Below are 19,294 nucleotides of genomic sequence, written 5' to 3' on the forward strand. Positions count from 1 at the left end.
AATTTATATAAGTTTTAATATGAATAGGCCTAAAAGTTATTTGCTTCTGGGCTCGGCAGTGGATTTTTTTTTAATTTTTGCCCCGAGGAGCAAGTTTATTGGACAGTGCCACTCATCCTGAGAGTAGACATACCGCCATATAGCAGCATGTACAGCACCCCCCAATAGGAAGAAAACCCGCTGGGTTGTTCTCAGCAGCGGATGTGATGCCATCAACCGCCATTCCTTCCTCAACCCCGCAATAGCAACCTGTATTAATAATATCCAATACCTTTCGTAGTAAATTAACAAATGCCTTGATCTCGGCTAACGATTTTAAGAATTGCTGCAGAGTAGTTGGTTAGGGAGCCGGAAGGGATCTATGTCACTACTCTAGCACAACGCGAAGATAAAGTTTCGGGAAATGGAAGAGACGGTGTAAGGGGAAACCAATTTGGCGGAGCAGCTTAAAGCTGAAGGTTCGCTGTGAGCGCCGCCATGATGGGGAGACTGGTCGCCTTCACTAACTTGTACCGTGCACTCTCAAGTTTGCTTTGAGATTTGATTCGTCTTAATCTCTGTTAGTCTGTGAAGATCTGCAGGTATTTGATAAAATTTAGTATTGGGTGCTTATCGGTTTAGCTTCCAATCTTCAGAGGGCATGGCATTTAAGCTTTAAGCCTGGGGGGATCTTTCTAGATCTTAGGTCGAGGTGGGCAGATTAATAATATCAGTAAATAGTTCAATAACTGCGACATCCTCTTCTTAAATCCACGTATGGTAAATTCAGATAAATTCTTTTATCGAGAACCGTTTCGCAAAACATCTCTGACTTTTTTCCAGGGGAACTCTTTAGTCTGATGGAGATGCAGGCCGGGGTCACCTATTTTTAACCTATTCCTGAGGAAAAGTTTCTTTATTCAAGTGAGTAGCAGGTTTACGTGTTCAACAAATAACTTAAAGATTAACTGATAGGTTTTAGTAAAGGATTCTGGACGGCGCTGTACCTGCCTTAGAAAATATTGAAAATGCGAGGACAAAAGATGCGATTTTGTTCATTTATTATGCTCCCCAGTTTACAATAATGTACATGTGCTACCTACAGTTGTTCGGATTTCTGGTAGTAACATTTTGAATGACTTACACATTTCTTGAACACTTACAATAGAATTATCTCTTAATTCTGATTTTTTTCACATTCAATGACATAGTGACGCAAAATATGGCAAGAGTATTGCTGACTGTATTTCCATTCAGTTTAGCCTACTGCAGCAAGCGGTTCAAACTCCCAGAGGTAGGATGACCAAATCACACATCGGAAAATGGAGAAACGACGACGTTTCGGTCCGTCCTGGTGGACGGTTCTGGGGCCAGATTCACGAAAGCACTGTAGCGAGATGATGATGATGAAGATTAAGCCATCCAAAAGGTGGCACGGGCATGAATAGCCCGTAAGTGGTGGCCCTTTTGAGCCATTACCAGTATCAAGAGCTGATACTGGAGATCTGTGGAGGTGCGACTGCACCCTGCGTGACAGGAGATGTCTCCCGTGTGAGTTATTATCCGATGATTGATTGATGAAGATTAAGCCACCCAAAAGGTGGCACGGGCATGAATAGCCCGTAAGTGGTGGCCCTTTTGAGCCATTACCAGTATCAAGAGCTGATACTGGAGATCTGTGGAGGTGCGACTGCACCCTGCGTGACAGGAGATGTCTCCCGTGACTGTAGCGAGTAGATTATCCCAATAATATACTCGCTCCAAATGCATTGTTAATATTCCTGTCAACCTTTGGAGATGAATGAGGTGAGGCGTATATTCGACCAAATATATATATAGTATCTTAGTGTCTGTGTTTATTGTCACCATACTTTACGTAACAATAGAACCGTTACAGCACTTACGAACGTGTACATCTTTCCTCAATCTTTGACGGCTTTGGTTACATTTATTAAACAGTTTACAAGCATGAAACTTGCCAATCAACTGTTGTTATTGTTATAAACAGCCTCCTGGTGCTTCGGAGCTCATTAACTGTTTAATAATTGTAAACAAACCCGCTAAAGATTGAGAAAAGATGTACAGGTTCGTAAGTGCTTTCGTGAATCTGGTCCCTGGACCATTATCAAATCTTATATGAAACGACGACCGAAACGTCGCCGTTTCTCCATCTTCTGATGCGTGGTTTGGTTATCATATCTTTAGCTACGTTATTGTGACTCATTGAAATTGAAATTGAAATAAGTTTATTGAGGTAAAATACACACAAAGGGATGAGGTAGCTCAAGCTATTCTCACCCCATTATTGTGACTCATCATCTCCCAGAGGTACTTATAGCAGAGTCTAAGCCTAGCATTAGTTTTAAACGTTACTAATGCTAGGCTTTGGCTAACATTAGTTTTAGACGTCACTAATGCTAGGCTTTGGCTAACATTAGTTAAGTTAATGTGGGTAGTAATAAGTCCCTGACGTTATTGGATGACCCATAGATATGTGGCTCTTCCTGCATATAAATATGATAGAATAATTAGTGTGAATTTCACTTTGTCTCAGGTCTACTGGATTTTGTTGCAGTTCCCGGTATATTACTGCCCTCAGGGTGCTCAAAGGAAATCTAAACTGGCAATCGACTCCCTCTAAAACCACATATGCTTTGGCTAGTTCATCAGTTCTATCATGCATACGGAGGCCAATATGGGATGGGATCCATAGAAGACAGATTCTAACTCCATCACTGATTATTTTATTATACACAAACCTTTATGCTTCAGACACAAACACGTCATAGTTATGTCACGAGGGATTACTTGTTTGAGTGCGGAGAGAATGGCAAACAATTCTGTGTAAAGAGTAGATGCCTATAGTCTTTTATACGAGCTTCAACCCCTCAGAACAGAAGCCGTCTCTCGCCGTGACAATAACTGCACTTCAGGAAGTACCTGTGGAGTGGCGTAGGGAACCATTAGTGTAAATACTGTGGCAGAGGGTCGAGCGCTCTGTAATCAGAGCATCGATCTGCCTTAAGGCACTGTACTTTGCTTCAAGTCGAAGCACAGATTGTTCTTTAATCATCTTTGGTGGGAAGGGAGGGGATAGCAATAGAAAAGGACCCTTTCTCTTTCCTCAGGCCAGTGCATCCCTTTCTCTTTCCTCAGGCCAGTGCATCCCCTTCTCTTTCCTCTGGCTAGTGGGACCCCCTTCTTTTTCCTCAGGCTAGTGGGACCCACTTTCTGCCTTTATTCGGGCCAGTAGGATCCTTTTTATATCCTATGAGGCCAGTGAGACCTCTTTTGTTTTTTCTTTCTTGCTACTTTTCCTTTCCTTTCACACTTCCCATCTACCTCTTTCTTTTCCTGTTTTTTTCTTATCTTTACCTATTTTCAATTCTTTGTTTTTCCTTCATTCGTATTGCTTTCATTTTTGCCTCGCTTGCTTTCCCTACGTCTTCTTTCGTGTGTAAATTTTTCCTTCCCCTTTCTTTCTTTTCACTGTAATTTCCTGCCTTTCATGTCAATTTTCTTCATTTTCCTCTTCCACCTGTTTCCTTCATTCATTATTTCATTCATTATTTCATTCATTGTTTCCTTCCTCCTTTCATTCCTTCCTTCTTTCGTCTGGCCGGCTCCCAGTTGCTCAAGGGACAGCGGACTTGGGTACATGTAATCGACCCCTCGCATGACAGCCGTCAGTGACTCAGTTGATCTGCATGCTCTCTGTTCGCCTCACTGTCCTCGTGTCCTCGCCCTCGCCAGCCTGGCTTTGTCGTCTTTCTCTTCGCTACCACGGCTTTGTCGTATTGTCCTTCCCCAGCCTGGCTTTGTCGTATTGTCCTCGCTACCATGGCTTTGTCGTATTGTCCTTCCCAGCCTGGCTTTGTCGTCTTGTCATCGCTACCCTGGCTTAGTCGTCTTGACGTCGCTACCCTGGCTCCGTAGTCTTTTCCTCGTCAGCCTGGCTTCGTCGTCTTGTCTTCGCCACCTTAGCTTCTTCCCTTTGTCATCTTGCGCGCCTCTGAAGATGTATGTGTCTCCTACCTCCCCTTGAGTATATACATTTACTGCTCCCAGCACCCAGCTTGTAATGTGTATCTCAACACCTGCACCCACTACTAAAGTGGAACGCTTTACATCCACTACACACTCACAGCCCCGCTTCTGTGCCAGGTAAGTCCACTACGGGCTCACCATAGCCCGTGCTACTTGGAACGTTTTTGTTCACAGTTGCTGAATCTAAAAACATCATCCACTACCCAGTAGGCAAAACATGATCGAGTAACGACGAATTTACGTTCTTGATGTTGATACAACGTCGTTTGCCCAACATGTATTTATTCTGAACTTTTTCAGTGTGTTTGAGGCTTCTTGAAATATCTTTACAATTTCCTACTTGTTCGTGTGGCTTGGCTAAAGGCTTATCAATCTCTAGACTAGAGGGTTAATATTAAGGCCACCGCAAGCGCTTACTGAAGCACCATCAAGTATACTTTAGTGCTGAACGTATACCGAGATTATGGTAAACTCTCGCCAGCTGGTCCACCAGCTGACAATTATTGCAGACGATGAATCACAATAACGTGGCTGAAGATATGGTGACCAAACCACACACCAGAAGATGAGGAGACGACGACGTTTCGGTCTGTTCCTGGACTACAGTTGACTTGATAATGGTCCAGGACGGACCGAAACGTCGTCGTCTCCTCATCTTATGGTGTGTGGTTTGGTCTTCCGACAATTATTCGCGTGTGGAACAGCACATGTGCGCTACCTCGAGTTAAATTCAGTACAATACCAGGAGCGAAGACTGGAGTCTAATGTGTGAAGACTGAAGACTGGAGTCTAACGTGTGAAGACTGTATGAACACACTTGGACAAAGGGGCTTTTCGGGCCCCATATACAGCGAAGGTGAGACGCGCTCTTGAATGTGCGTCCTCAGCATGGAACTTTTACTTGAGAAAGAACAGGGAGAAACTAGAAGCGGTCCAAAGATGTGCAACGAGACTCGTTCCGAAGCTGAGGGGATTGAGCTATGAGGAAAAACTGAGAGAACTGGACCTTACCACACTGGAGGAGAGGAGAGATAAGGGGACATAATAACAACATACAAGATTCTAAGGGAAATTGACACAGTAGACAAAGCGGATTTGTGGTAGCCTTAATAACCTTCCAGCGCTTGATAGGTATTAAATCAAACAGTAAACCAATCTAATGTTGATCAGGACGAAAGTCTTTCACGGTATAGACACTGGGAGGTTGCTTAAGTCACTGACTACGTTCGAAGCACGACACATGTTACCACCATTCCCTAAGAAATGTGTGGGAGTGCAGGAGCCTTAAGCCAAACACCAAACCAACTACTGCAAAGACAAAATTCCTCAGTTTCATATCGTGGTTCTAATTCAAACCTACGGTACTAGAAACATTCAATGAACATTGAATGATTGGCTGTTTCTCCAAACTTTTGGCGCTTGTCGAAGTTGTGCCGATCTCCTAGAAAACCCGAAGGAGGACGGGATCTTCTTTTGTAGTTTACACATTCAAAGAAGCATTTTGGATAACATCAAAATCTAGACGCTTTCAGGCGCAACCACCAATCTTGTCTCGCTTCTCCATATTGATAAAGGCTTTGACATGAAAATTTATGCTCGAGAATAATGGGTAGCATTTCCTGTCACCAGATTCCGCCTCTGTTCACCTAGCAGTAAATAGGTACCCAGGAGTTACTCAACTGTTATTGGGTTGCATCCTGTGGAAGCCTAACATTCCTCCTGTACCCGGCTATGAGAACCCAAATTTTCTATCTTTTGGTTAATGAGGTATTCTACCTTCTATACTAAGCGTTCTTAAGATTATAACCTGTCGTTATAATATAATAATTCTTCTTAAACATATATGTGTTCATTATTCCGTCGCATTATCAGGGAAATTAAGTATGTTAGACTTGATCGACGTCCTCTGTAGGTCAATGATTGGCCTTCACTAATCAACCCCAACAGTTGATAACTCTTAGGTGGCCATTTACTGCTAGGTGTAAGGAAACATGACCAAACGTCTCGCTCTGTCCTGGAATCAACCTCTGGTGTAATCAGTTGTGGGACGACGACACTAGATATGGCCGGAAGCCTCACATGTACGCTGCATCTGGAAAACTTACACCGACGGCTCAGTCTAATCCTCTACTGAACGGACTGCAGCAACATGTAGGTTTTATAGAAATATTTGCACATAGACTATCAGTGTCAGGTTAAACAACTGGCTGACCTCCACACAAACAGAACTAGCGGCACTACAACTAGCTACCAGTACATTAAAAAAATTTATTTTGTGATTCAAAGTCTGCGCTTCAAACAATTGGAAATTTCTCTCCGAAGATCGACAGCTGGAACCTCATACTAGCAATTATAAATGACCTAATTGCTGCACAGAGTAAAGGGTTTCCAATCTCATTTGTATGGATACCATCACACATAAATATAACCCATCATAATGACACAGACATTGCAGCTAAATTAGCGTGTAACAAAGATGAAGTTAAATTAGACCTAGGTATCCCCATCTCTGCTGTCAAAACTATATTTTACCAAACACTCAAGTCTGATAGGAAATTACTGACTCCCAACGACCTTAAAGCACCACTACAGGTGACGGCTCTCCCAATCCTGAGTACTCCAGGTGCAAACTCTGTGAACAGGAACTGCGGCATGATCTCCCAAACTACGTCACCGAATGTCCAGTTATTAGACCATTCAGACCCATTGGCATGAGGTAACTGGAGCTTTGCAATTACTTTATTCACGCTTGTGTTCTTGAGGATATCTTCATATTGCACCCAAAATTTCCAGTGCAGGCTATTGAACGTACGGCCCTGTATGACTAACCTTCCTGAGAGATGGGGAATTTCAGTATCACTGCTACGTTATTCACTCTTGTATTCATGATATCATCATGATGCACTCAGAGTCTGCCAGTGTAGACTACTTATCACATGCCTTTGTATGACTAACGATCCTGTGTGATGGGGATTTTTAACATCATGTAGCTAGTTTTTTGACACGCTGTACTCCCCCTTCATATAGTCTAGGGGTAGCTGTACAAATGCAGATTTACCTAAATGTGTTAATAACAAAAAATTAAAAATAAAGAGCACTAGTGAAGAAACTAGAACCTGTAGTAGCCTAGTCCTCTTGACTAGGCTACTAAAATCAGCTATATAGACTCACATGCCACTGCCTCCAACCGCAGTGACAAAGGATGCCGTCCGAGCCCGCCTTCGTCTAAGTAAGCATCAAAAGAAGGCGCCTTCGTCTAAATGCAACAATCATTACGAACGTGAAGCCGTATACACTATCCAGACAGGTTCCAGCACTGCGCAGCCACTGCCCCGGGAACCTTCACCATCGACCGCCAGCTGCCTGCTCCTCTTCTACCAGCTGCCCTTCCCTACCCGCCAGCCGCTAAACAGATACTGTTGAAGGGAATACATCCCATTCTTCATGAAGACGCTTCTTGATGTTGCAACCACCTCCACTGACGAGTCATTGAATCTGCCACATGCTGTATTGATTGATTGATGAAGATTAAGCCACCCAAAAGGTGGCACGGCTTTAGTTCCACATCTTATATGATCAATGCCAGCTTGGCATTCATGGGTTACTATCTTCATTTGTTTTTGGGTTGTTAAGTTGCTTTATTAACAGTCTCAGTTCCACTCATTTTTTAACACATTTATGATAATTTTTTATAAATAAATTGGTAATTTATACAAAACTAAATTTAATTAAAATGGACTCTAATTTTTCAACCACTACTACTGTTGATTAGTCTACATTTATAAATATCATTATTTTTGTTTATTATATAATATGCAGTATGAGTCTTTGAACTAGTGTACCGTATAGTACAACTGTGATTGGTGAACCACATCAATAGTTACAGTATTAATCAATTCACGATGATTCATACATATACACACACAAGCGTAACTCACTTCTCAATGTACATACATTGAGCTTGATAGGTGTGACTGAAGCGGCAGTTTATTGTCCACCGCATACTCATCTTGTGAGCGGTAGCGCAAAAAAAGGATTACAGTGGGCTCAAAAAAAAAGGATTACAACGGGCACAAAAGATATCAAACCACAACGGAGATTTTTTACATAAACAATTTCATCTCTTCGCCAAGGTCTGATTAAGATATTTTGTACCCTCTGTAATCCTTTTTGCGCTACCGCTCACAGGATGAGTATTGGGTCATCAAGAAACTAGCCTCCTCCGGCGGCAACAATCAACCAATGGAAAATATCCATGTGGAGCCGGGACCCCAGCATGTGTGGTGCAGCCGTCGCTCAAGTAGGAGCCAGGGGACAGGAATGGTGTCCTGTTTGGCTGCAGCAGGAGACCTTTATTTGTTGATTTGAAGAACATGCAGCTGAGGCAAGAATCAACGTAGGTGATGATATGGGGTTGTATACATGCGTCATATATACTCTCTCCAGAAAACAAAAACTCCTTTACTATGGGAACGTTAAAGGTGGGCCTAATCATGGAATACAGCGGATACAACTGTATAAGTGTCTCGGGTTTTAAATACCCAATCTATTGTGAGTTATCCCTAAAAGACAAACCGATTTCTGCAAGTGACCAATTAGTAATGCCTACAGTATATCTGGTTATATTTTGTTTAACATTTATTTTACATTTTTCAATTTTTATCGATATTTCAGTGCTCACACATCTCGCTAGCTGACGATATTTGTTAATTGATGAAAGAGGGCGTTGCTGTATGTTAATAAAAGACTACCAAGTGCTCAGAAATGAGTTATTTATTCTGCATTTTATTTTTGAATAGTGTATTCAATCTTGACACATCTATTTGGGGTAATACCCAAGAATGTTCTCCGACCCCTGCTGTAGTGTAACGAAAGTAAACAACAGTTACGTTAATGTGACTTGCATTGTGTTTGTAACGAACGTGACGTTTCCTGCGTTTTATTTACTGCCATGGATGCATTGCATGATATTCTAGCAGCAACAGTGGATAAACTCAAACGATCCTATGTAAATTTTTTCCAATTCATATGACCCAGATGACATAATTTGTGCCCGTGGGCCAGCAGTGGTTTGTAAAGTTGGATACTGTACCGCAAGGCTGAATATGTTATAAACTTTAGCTTGGAAAAGTTGAAGAAGCTATTATGTTAGGATTTAGGCCTGGGGCCTAAATCCTCAGATAAGGGATCCGATTTAGATCGTCGCGACTCGCATTAGTCTGTAGGGTCGACTGCTGGATGTAATGGACTTTGTCTGAAGACGGATTGGAATACCCACATGTTGGTGATTTATAACACGCGAACATACCTCAATGCTGTGGATGTTAGTAAGAGGAAAGCACGCTACTCAAAAAGACTATTCAGAGTCAAAATGCTCTTCTGGGGCGAACTTTTCTTTTATTGACTCGTTATTGGACTACCGAATCGGGCAGCTGAAATGCAAAAGTCAGAGCATAAACTTTTATTATGGCAATATCAATAGATTTGGCAAGAAATGTAAATTTAACTTAAATGTATTATATAATTTGGAGTTCACATCTTTATACATATTCAAACACTCTTCTGTTTCCTCGTGTAGCATCCAAATTGGTGTGCTGAAGCCTCATATGTAAGAAAACAATTCCTTTTAACAAGGATGGCAAAACAACATCAGGTTATTACTAACAAAAATATGTATTGGAAAATTTTATTTTTGAGTACAAAAATTCTATAACATTTGCCTTTATTTAGCACCTCATAGCAATACTGTACACGATTGCCAAGTAGATTCATAACTTATGAATATTCTGTGGATTGTATTGGATCAAACATGTATACAATAATTGTTACATTTATTTTTCACAATGTAATATTTTTATTTTGCAAAGAAGTCTGAAGCTCGTGAGGTTTTCACCGGTTTCTTAGGTTTTGTATATTTTCGTTTTTTCTTTTCGGTAACTTCAACAGATTTTGGCTCGTTTTCAGGTTCCTCTTCTGTTACGATTGACACCCCTGTCACGGATCCGTCAGGGGAATCAAGGACTATGTATATCGTTAAGTCACAGCCACTGCAAATCGTGGTCATGAGAAATGTTTCAACATTCACTGTGAATTCGGAGGGACAGAGAACTGTGTAACACATCGGGCATTCTTCAATAGCCTTGCGAACAACGTAATAGTAGCCATTAGCTGGAGTTTCTATGAATTCGGTACACATTTCCTCGTCCTCAGGCTGATCTTTACCTATTACCAAAGGGCTTAATAGAGATTTATCTATTTGTTTTCGTTTCTTATAAGGCCTAGGCTTCTTTTCAGGCTTACGGGACAAACTTGAATTCTGTAATTTACTATGACCCGTCACCTCAACGTACTCTACTGCTTGCTCAAGTTGCTCAAGATCATAGTTCTGCGATAAGAGAAGATCGACCACTGCATCTTCAGAAGCTCTGCTTCCAAACCCATTTTGATTGATTAATGTTGAGCAAGTTACTTGTCTGGCTACGTTTTTTGCCTCTGGTGGAAGACTTCCACCGCCAATGCTTTGGTTGTCTTTCGAAGATGTTTGTTTAGAAGTTTTAGCAGCTAATTTTGTTTTGGATTTTCCAGCATTAGTATTTTCATTCGTCACTGACTTTGTATGTCCTTTTGATTTAATTTCGGATGACAAGTGTTTCTTGCATTGTATAAGTGCTGGCCCCCATGGCTCCTTATTTTTTAAGCTATCCATACTACCTACATACAATGAAAGTCTTTTGAGCAAGTACATAGGAACAAATGAACTGCTCGAATTGCTAGTGGCCTTATCTGAAAGCCTTGATCTTATGTAATCAAATGGGTCATAACAGTATCGTAATGAATGCGTACACGATTCAATTCCCATAATTGAATTAACAATCAGTAATTGAAAACTTTGACAATTCAAAACTTCACGATTACAATGTGTACATCTGACAGCACCGAAAAATAAATGTTCGCCAAGATGATCGGCTTTGACTGTTTTTTGGCAAAGAAAGCACATAACATCCTTATTGAATGTTTGGATCCATGAGTTTGGCTCCTCTGCGGTTTTCTTAGCTTTTGAATCCGTTGGTTTGTTTTCAGTGTATATAGCTTTTGAATCCGTTGGTTTGTTTTCAGTGTATATAGCTTTTGAATCCGTTGGTTTATTTTCAGTGTATATAGCTTTTGTAAGGAGTGGCTTGGTTGACACTTTTTCCTTTGAACGCAAACGCTTTATTTTAGAATTAACTGATTGGATTTTTGATTGCAAAGATTGTATTTCTGGGTTGGAAAATTCTTTAAGTAAAATCTGCCTTCTTTCATTTTCAAAGTTTTCCTGGGCCAACTTACAAGTGTCAAAGTTAAGTTTCTCAACAGGTGTCTGCAATTCATGACCTAAGAAATACTCTGGCATCTCACTGCTTTAGAAACAGTGCTGGTATTTCTGACACTCCCCACATGACTAGTTGAGTTTTTATGTAAATACGAGGTATTTTCTAGCACTTGATTTTGCGGTTCAGTTGAACAAAATTGTTGTAGATTCACAGATTGAAAGGGTTTACCTATTTGTTTCTGAACACTTTGGTGTATATCAAGCTCCCTTTGCAAATTTTCTCGAGATAACCGATTAAAGTTCTGTAGATTTGCACTGAGCGTCCAAGCCCAAGATCCTGTATTGTCTAAAGGTGGGCTTTGGTATATAACCTGACTTGCCATCGTGGGAAACTTTGCTGTAATCTGGAAATGAAAAAAGAAACTTATTAGATCAAATATTAAAAAAAATGTACATAAGAATATTCGTGCAATGATTAGAACGCTACTCAATATATACTAATGCATGTTAGTGTTATCCATACTTCATCGAAAGTTAAATTATTGTCAAATCTAATTATGTCAAACATGCAAATGATTTTGTTTATCAAACAATATTTAGAACTGAAGAGTGCACTGTTAGAATTGTGCTGCTCCACTTTGATTTATGTAATTACCTATGTGTAATTAAAGTGTAGTTACAGGATGAGAGGTAGCCTCATGGGGTCACGTCTTACCAGCACGGTCATATAATGCTTAGAACCTATACTGACGGTTCTGGCCTCCACCACTCTCTCATTGAACTTTTTCCAACCGAATACCACTTTTTTTTTAGATGTTAACCCTTAACCTGCGCAAAGGATTTGTGCCTCGTACTTAACTTATTAATGAAGCTTCACTATAATTTGTATAGTTTCCCAAGTTTAAAAAATTATCATATAGAATTCTGTATGAAATTAGAATTTTATAGAATTTCATACAGAATTCTATATGAAAGTGGGAAAGCAGGATTTAAGACTATCCTGAAAATCCTGACATCTACAAGAAGTGGTATATAAAAACCATCACCCCCCTCCCTAGACGCTCATCATCCACACACATATATAAGCTTTAATATACAATTTTTTTATTATGAAAACTGAAAATTATTAGTTAGGAGCAGCCCCCGTAGTGATGTGACATTTGCAAAATACCGTGTAAAGATACAAATCCACAAGGTCCGTGACGAGGATTCGAACCTGCGTCCAGGAGCATCCCAAACACTGCCTTAATCGACTAAGCTACGACAGGGTTAAAAGGTTTGTCTTTACCTTGTAAAGACTTAATCATTTCTATACACGTCAAAACACCAAAAGATTTGAAATTTGGAATTCCACAGCACATTATGTAAACACATATGGCCAATTATTTAACTATTTGTTCCTTTGTCAGAAAATTCTTCACCAAATTAATTGGAAGAGGTCTTCAACAAACTGTAAAAGCGTTTTTTATCTGAAACAATGAATCTGCTTTAATAGAAATCACAAAACTATACAGAGTGAGCATTATAAAGCCTAAACCACACACCAGAAATTGTGGTTTAAGTCTTCATATCGTAAACCACGTTACTGTGACTCACCGTCTGCATGTGAACATTTAGGGTTTGTGAAATTTGTATCCATTTTTACCTGATCAATTCAAAAAAAGATTTGAGCAAGATCATTCAGTTCTCATTAATATATCTTTCGTATTTTTGCTCCCTGGAAGTCGCATGTATTGACCAATGGCCTCCGGCAGTTTCCTCTTATGTTCACGAATCATGTTCACGAAAAAGATAGTTTTCTCTCACTCCTTTCCCCCCTGATACTCCTCAATCTCCACCCCCCGCCCGGACGCTCCTCATCCCTTACAATTGTTACAATCATCAATCATCATCCCCCCATTCCCCGCCTCCCCGGCACACCATGTTTACTACAACAAATTACATGCTTCAGTAATAACCGCGTACAAACAGGGGCCCTTTGGTCAAATGACCTAAATGCTTGCTAGCTGTAAAACCCAAAAGACCATACAGTCCGATACATATATATTTTTTAGTTATTGAAGATCAGTTACGACATTGTTAAATATTATTGATATTTGTCTTAAAATAGCAAACTAATACCTGAACTCAAAGTCGTGTGTAACAGAACAAAAATCCGGATCGTGCTTCGCACATGGTTGCAAGAGCCAGACTGACAGGTCTGTGGTTATCGTTAATTAGGAGAACGTTCTGTAACTGGACAGTTACGGAAAATATGTACGTTCTTTTGATGACAAGAATTTACAAAGATCAATTTTAATTGATTATTCGTGTTAAATATATATATATATCCATGCGAATTTGTTAATATTGTGCGTATTACAGGACCATCACTGTTCAGTTCTTGTGTCTTATGTGAAGCAACGAAACTGAAGTCAAAACCTTGGCTTCAAACTCTTCAACTCGAGCTCAGGCTACCCCTGTCCATGCAGATGCGGACGCCAAAAGCTCATTCAAATTTGTTAATGAGCTGTGAATTCAAAATTTGCATTTTTTCATACACAGATTAAATAAATGGCAAATGCTCGTTAATCCAGGCACCCAACCCTGTATTTAGGAATGGAGAACATTTTACACACGATTCACAACTGATTACATTCGAACTTCTCTCGAGCAGTGCTTCGCTCACACACCTCTATGTTCGAATCACATCTCATTAACGCTTCACCCACGTACTGCAAATACCAATAATTACCAGCAGAACACATAACCCTTGGTCAACCACAAATCTTGAATATACAGAATGTTAAAATGGATGAATACAACTTTGGAGGTAAGCCGTAACTTGGATCAATATGCCTGGAGGGCTGTGGATTTCGAACTATCAACACGAGGACTTGTGGACACATAACTGTGCTCTTTACGTGAAGCCAATACACACTAATACGACATGAGCATAGATTAGGACATCTAAGAACATTTTTATTCAAAATTATGTACTGAATTTGACCTACCAGTAATACTGCTTCATTTCAGATTCGTTGCCAGGCCCGAACAGTAATGAATCTTCACCACCTCTGTACAATGTACAGTAACATAACATTTGGATGATATACATCAAGAATACTTGTGTAACTTTTAGGAAATATATTGCAAAAATTCAGTAGTATTTAATAGGATCATATACTAGTTTCCTGTAATTTTGTCAGATTACATGACGTTCCGAGTAGAAGACTAGAGGTGACCCAGAGCAACTCAGCCAGTGTGTCGCTAGCAATGACGAGCATTACAAGCAAAGCAGTTGACGGATGAGCAGCGCAAGGGGAGGAAGGGCAATTGATCGCCTTCTTAAACCCTTGAATGCAAGTAATGGCTTTAGAAGTATTTTTAAATCATTTAATTTCTGTGTAAGGACTTGTGGCTTAGTTGTTTAAGGCGTGTGCTTGGGAGTAGGTTCGAATTCTCTTCGTAACTTTTATTGATACATCACGTTAATGTGACTTATTTGTGCACTAATTGCAGAGTTTGAATTGTCTGAAATCTTGACTAACAAGCCAATAGTTAACTGCCATGTAGCCTTTCAATAATTGTATTAAGCATGTAGGTGTATTAAGCGTATTTGCATGTATACGCGTGAGTACGAATACATGCACTTGACATACTGGTGTATTACGTGTACTTTTCATGACACGTAATACACCAGGACATCGGCGTGTTAGCCTAGGCTTCCCGATGTCAACATACCCAATGGCGAAACTGTCCACCCGTCGTCCAATCTGGTTACTAACCAGAACCAAAGGTACTGAATGTAACTTAGTGTTGCGCACATCAATGACATTACCGTTACATCAAGTTTGTTTTTAATCTTTTTCCTCGTGTCTCTTACACTTCAACTCTGGTACTAGTCAAATAGCAAACCTCAGTATTTCAGCTTCGTTTTCTGTTAAAATCTCCAGATTAAAAACCCACATTTGTTGAGCTGTGCGTGTTTAGTTATGGGTAGAGACCTTTTAGTGTTTCGTATTTTTATTAGAATATGAACCAGTGGGTACAAATTATATTTTTTTTCCAAACGTTAAATTCCCGTAAATCAACGTTAATTGAACATTGAATTAACGTAACTCGTGGATATTGTTTCCCACTGGGTAGTGTATCCAAGCTTTCAAAGTGTTTGCTTGAGTTTTCCTCTCAATTTATTAAATACGTCAACCACGGCAAAAAACTCTTTTTCCTAGTTCTTGCGACATCTAGACGGTGTTTTCGTAATTTATATGTGGTCTCGCAACCCGTTCTCGCACTTGCTTATAGTCAATATTGGCTTATTTAATAAGTGCATGTGTGACATACTAATTGTGAATATTTTAGTTTACCTTGAAAAGCTTCATAGAAAACACCCTCACCTAACCTTCTTGGTGTTTTCTATGAAGCTTTTCAAGGTAAACTAAAATATTCACAATCAATTAGTATGTCACATATGCAAGTATTAAATAAGCCAATATTGACCGTAAGCAAGTGCGAGAACGGGTTGGGTCTCTAGATGTTGCGGATTTAGACAAATTTTCGGTTATTGATTTGTAAATAGTGAGCATATCTCGTCTTTCAATTCTGATACGTTTTGCCTTCAATCTTTCCCATTTTTTATTTCGGGGGAAGGGGGACTTGGCTAGAAAAAACTGGTTGGGCTCCGGTTTGGGGCCTCCGGAACTTCCCAGAGGACTTGGTAGATTTCTGGGTTGGTCAACTTTTGTACCATCGTGGCAGTCGGTTAAGGCAGGCGTCTGGGAATCAGCGGTTCGCGAATTAGTCGCTCCATTGCCCCAAAAAGATTTTCATTGATATATCACGCCATTATATTGTGATTTTATTGCGATATACACGTTCGTATATGTATATCTATGTATAATCTTGATACATATCTGCATTTATTTATGTATATCTTGGTATGTATGCACTCCTAGTTGTGCTTGCGGGGGTTGAGCTTTGGCTCTTTGGTCCTGTCTCTCAAATGTCAATCAACTGGTGTGAAGATTCCTGAGCTTACTGAGCTCTATCATATCTATATTTGAAACTGTATGGAGTCAGCCTCCACCATATCGCTGCTTAATGCATTCCATTTAACTACTTTGACACTAAAAAAATTCTTTCTAATGTCTGTGCCTCATTTGGGTACCAAGTTTCCATCTGTGTCCCCTTGTTCGTGTCCCGCCCGTCTTTGTCCACCTTGTCAATTCCCCTGAGAATTTTGTAGGTGGTTATCATGTCTCCCCCTTACTCTCGTCTTTCAGGGACCGAGTTTCAGCTATTTTAGCCTTTCCTCGTAGCTCATACTTCTCAGTTCTGGGACGAGTCTTGTGGCATACCGCTGAATCTTCTCTTCGTCTTGTTTAATTATTAACTAGGTATGGACTCCAGGCTGAAGCTGCATATTCCAGGATTGGTCGGACATAAGTGGTATACAGGGTCCTGAACGATTCCTTACACAAGTTTCTAAAGGTTGTACTGATGTTGCCAATCTAGCATATGCCGCTGATATTCTTTTGATGTGGTCTTCTGGGGACAGGTTCGGTGTGATATCAACCCCCCAGATATTTTTCTCTATTTGACTCTTGTAGGATTTCACCTCCCAGATAGTACCTTGTGTTCAGCCTTCTGCTCCCTTCGCCTAATTTCATTACACTTTCCTGAGTTGAACTTAAGTAGCCATTTTCTAGACCATTCCTCCAGTTTGTCCAGGTCGTCCTGTAGTCTGTTTACCTTCATCTGTCTTCATTCTTCGCATAATTTTTGCATCATCAGCAAACATTGAGAGGAATGAGTCTATACCCTCTAGAAGATCGTTTACATATATTAGAAACATGATGGGTCCAAGTACAGAGCCCTGTGGGACTCCGCTGGTGACATCTCGCCACTGTGATGTCTCCCTCTCAGTTCTCGTTGTTTCCTGTTGCTCAGATACTCCCTTATCCACTGGAGCACCTTAACTTTTACGCCTGTCTGTTGCTCCAACATTTGCAACAACCTTTTATGCAGTACTGTCAAAGGCTTTCTGACACTCTGAGAAAAGGAAGTTGCCCGCCCTTCTTTCTTGCCTAATTTTTGTTTGGTCATAGAATTCTATTAAACCTGTGAGGCACACTTTACCATCTCTGAACCCATGCTGGTGGTGTTACAAAGCTATTTCCCTCCCAGATGCTCTAAGAGCCTTTTCCTCACGATCTTCTCCATCACCTTGCATGGTATAAAAGTTAGAGAAACTGTGTATATGTACGCATGTATCTCTTCTTTCTCCCTATGTACATATGTATACACATGTGTATGAGTGTATATGCATATATATTGTGTACATGCATGTATGCTTGGAAGTTCAGCCAAGTCTTGGTCTTGGCTGAAGTCTTGGAAATTAAGCACTTAATACTAATTTAACCTCACTTCATCGGTTCTATCCCAACCCTGGTCATGGACGGGCGCGTCTTTGAGCGCCCTGGAAGGTTGTGAACTTGTGATCACCTGCTGGGCAAACAGGTGCTATGTCCGCAGTCTTGAGTGAGGATGACAGACGACTCTAGGCCTTTCCAGGCCAAGGAAAAAAATAGAATATAAACAGATGGGTAAGAAGCGAGAGTAGCCTCAAACTACCAAACCATTAGTAATGACTGACGCTAGACAGGACCAGGGTCTTTAATTATTGTTTTAATATCAACAGGAAAACCTCACCAGACAGACGCTACAGGACCACACACGGCAAGACTGATGATAGTTTAAAGGAAGGAAGTGACCATTTCTTCTTTTGGCTTGTTTGCGCTTTCATCAGAAGTTGAAGTGACCAGTTCAATTGGCCAAGGAATTTGGTGAATTCGAACATTGTTTAAAGAGGGTGTTCACCGGCCTTACGTAGGTTGGGACGGACAAGGCATTGGAACACTTAACGTCAGGTCGGTTTAAGAAAGTTGTTGGTTACTCCTGAAATGGGAAAAAGTCACACAAGGGTTGTTAAGTATCCAACTTATTTAGACCCGAAGTACCTTTATCGCAACAATTGAAGTGGCCAAAGAGGAATATTATAAGTGGTGGGAAAAAGTAAGGTAGCTGCCCTGTTGAAGAGTGACATTCCAGATACTTTTTGTGCGGGGACTTCGCTACAGGAGTGACTAAATATATTGAACCCATATTTATATATGAAGTGTTCTCGTTGGGGGCATATGACTCTGAAATGCCAATTTGACTCGAGATGCGGCACTGCGGTTAAGTAAAGCAAGATTCCTGAGTGTAGAATGAAGATTGGGGGGGAAAGGAAAGCTCTTGCCATCTTGTTGCAATTGTCGAAGTTACCCAAAATGCTGGTTCCTCTTTCCCATGAAGCCCTATCTGAAATGTTAACAGCAGGCTCCTACAAGCAGGATGGACGAATCTCCAAAGAGCGACGATTGTTCGTTGGGAATAAGGTAGAAACAGTGGCGAGAACTGTAGCCCCCTGTGACCAACGTTTGGGAGAAAGGCGTCGATTAAGGCTAGCCTAGAGGCAGTAGGAAATAAAGCTGAAAAAGTGTGTTCTTGTGGTGGTGAGGTGCAGAACAATGTCGTGAAGATGAACACTATGATGACACTATGAACACATTGACTTGAGAATGGTCCAGGACGGACCGAAACGTCGTCGTCCCTTCACCTTCTAGTGTGTGTGGTCTGGTCAACATACTTTAGCCACGTTATTGTGACTCATCGCCTGTATAGTGGATATACATTATACTCTTAAAGATGATGTTGACGTGGAATGATAGAGGTATTCTTAGGCCGATCACTTTGCCCCAAGAGCAAGATAATTGCAATATATTTTGTACTATGGGATGATTATTGAATTAAGACACATTTGTCTATTGTATGGAATTGTGAGCCCCTTGAGGGACAAGTAGATGAGGGCAGAAATAGTCTTAGCTACTCCATCTTTTTAGAATGTATTTCATCTGAGTAAACTTGCTTGAA

At 40.6% G+C, this 19,294-nt stretch overlaps 1 protein-coding gene and 1 long non-coding RNA gene across 2 annotated transcripts; one reads left to right on the forward strand and one right to left on the reverse strand.

Annotated features, from left to right (window-relative positions):
* Window positions 1-9,698: 9,698 nt before the first annotated feature.
* LOC138354965 (uncharacterized) lies at window positions 9,699-13,552 on the reverse strand. The gene is made up of 2 exons (XM_069309599.1): window positions 13,460-13,552; window positions 9,699-11,742 (listed from the first exon to the last, which is right to left on the reverse strand). The coding sequence occupies exon 2, from the start codon at window positions 11,417-11,419 to the stop codon at window positions 9,881-9,883; it is 1,539 nt and encodes a 512-aa protein (XP_069165700.1). The 5' UTR covers window positions 11,420-11,742; window positions 13,460-13,552; the 3' UTR covers window positions 9,699-9,880.
* Window positions 13,553-14,532: 980 nt separating this feature from the next.
* Window positions 14,533-18,470, forward strand: LOC138354891 (uncharacterized). The gene is made up of 2 exons (XR_011223705.1): window positions 14,533-14,683; window positions 18,021-18,470. It is a non-coding gene; the product is annotated as an uncharacterized lncRNA (long non-coding RNA).
* Window positions 18,471-19,294: the final 824 nt, after the last annotated feature.

Source organism: Procambarus clarkii, chromosome 65, assembly GCF_040958095.1.
Source record: "Procambarus clarkii isolate CNS0578487 chromosome 65, FALCON_Pclarkii_2.0, whole genome shotgun sequence".
NCBI lineage: Eukaryota > Metazoa > Arthropoda > Malacostraca > Decapoda > Cambaridae > Procambarus > Procambarus clarkii.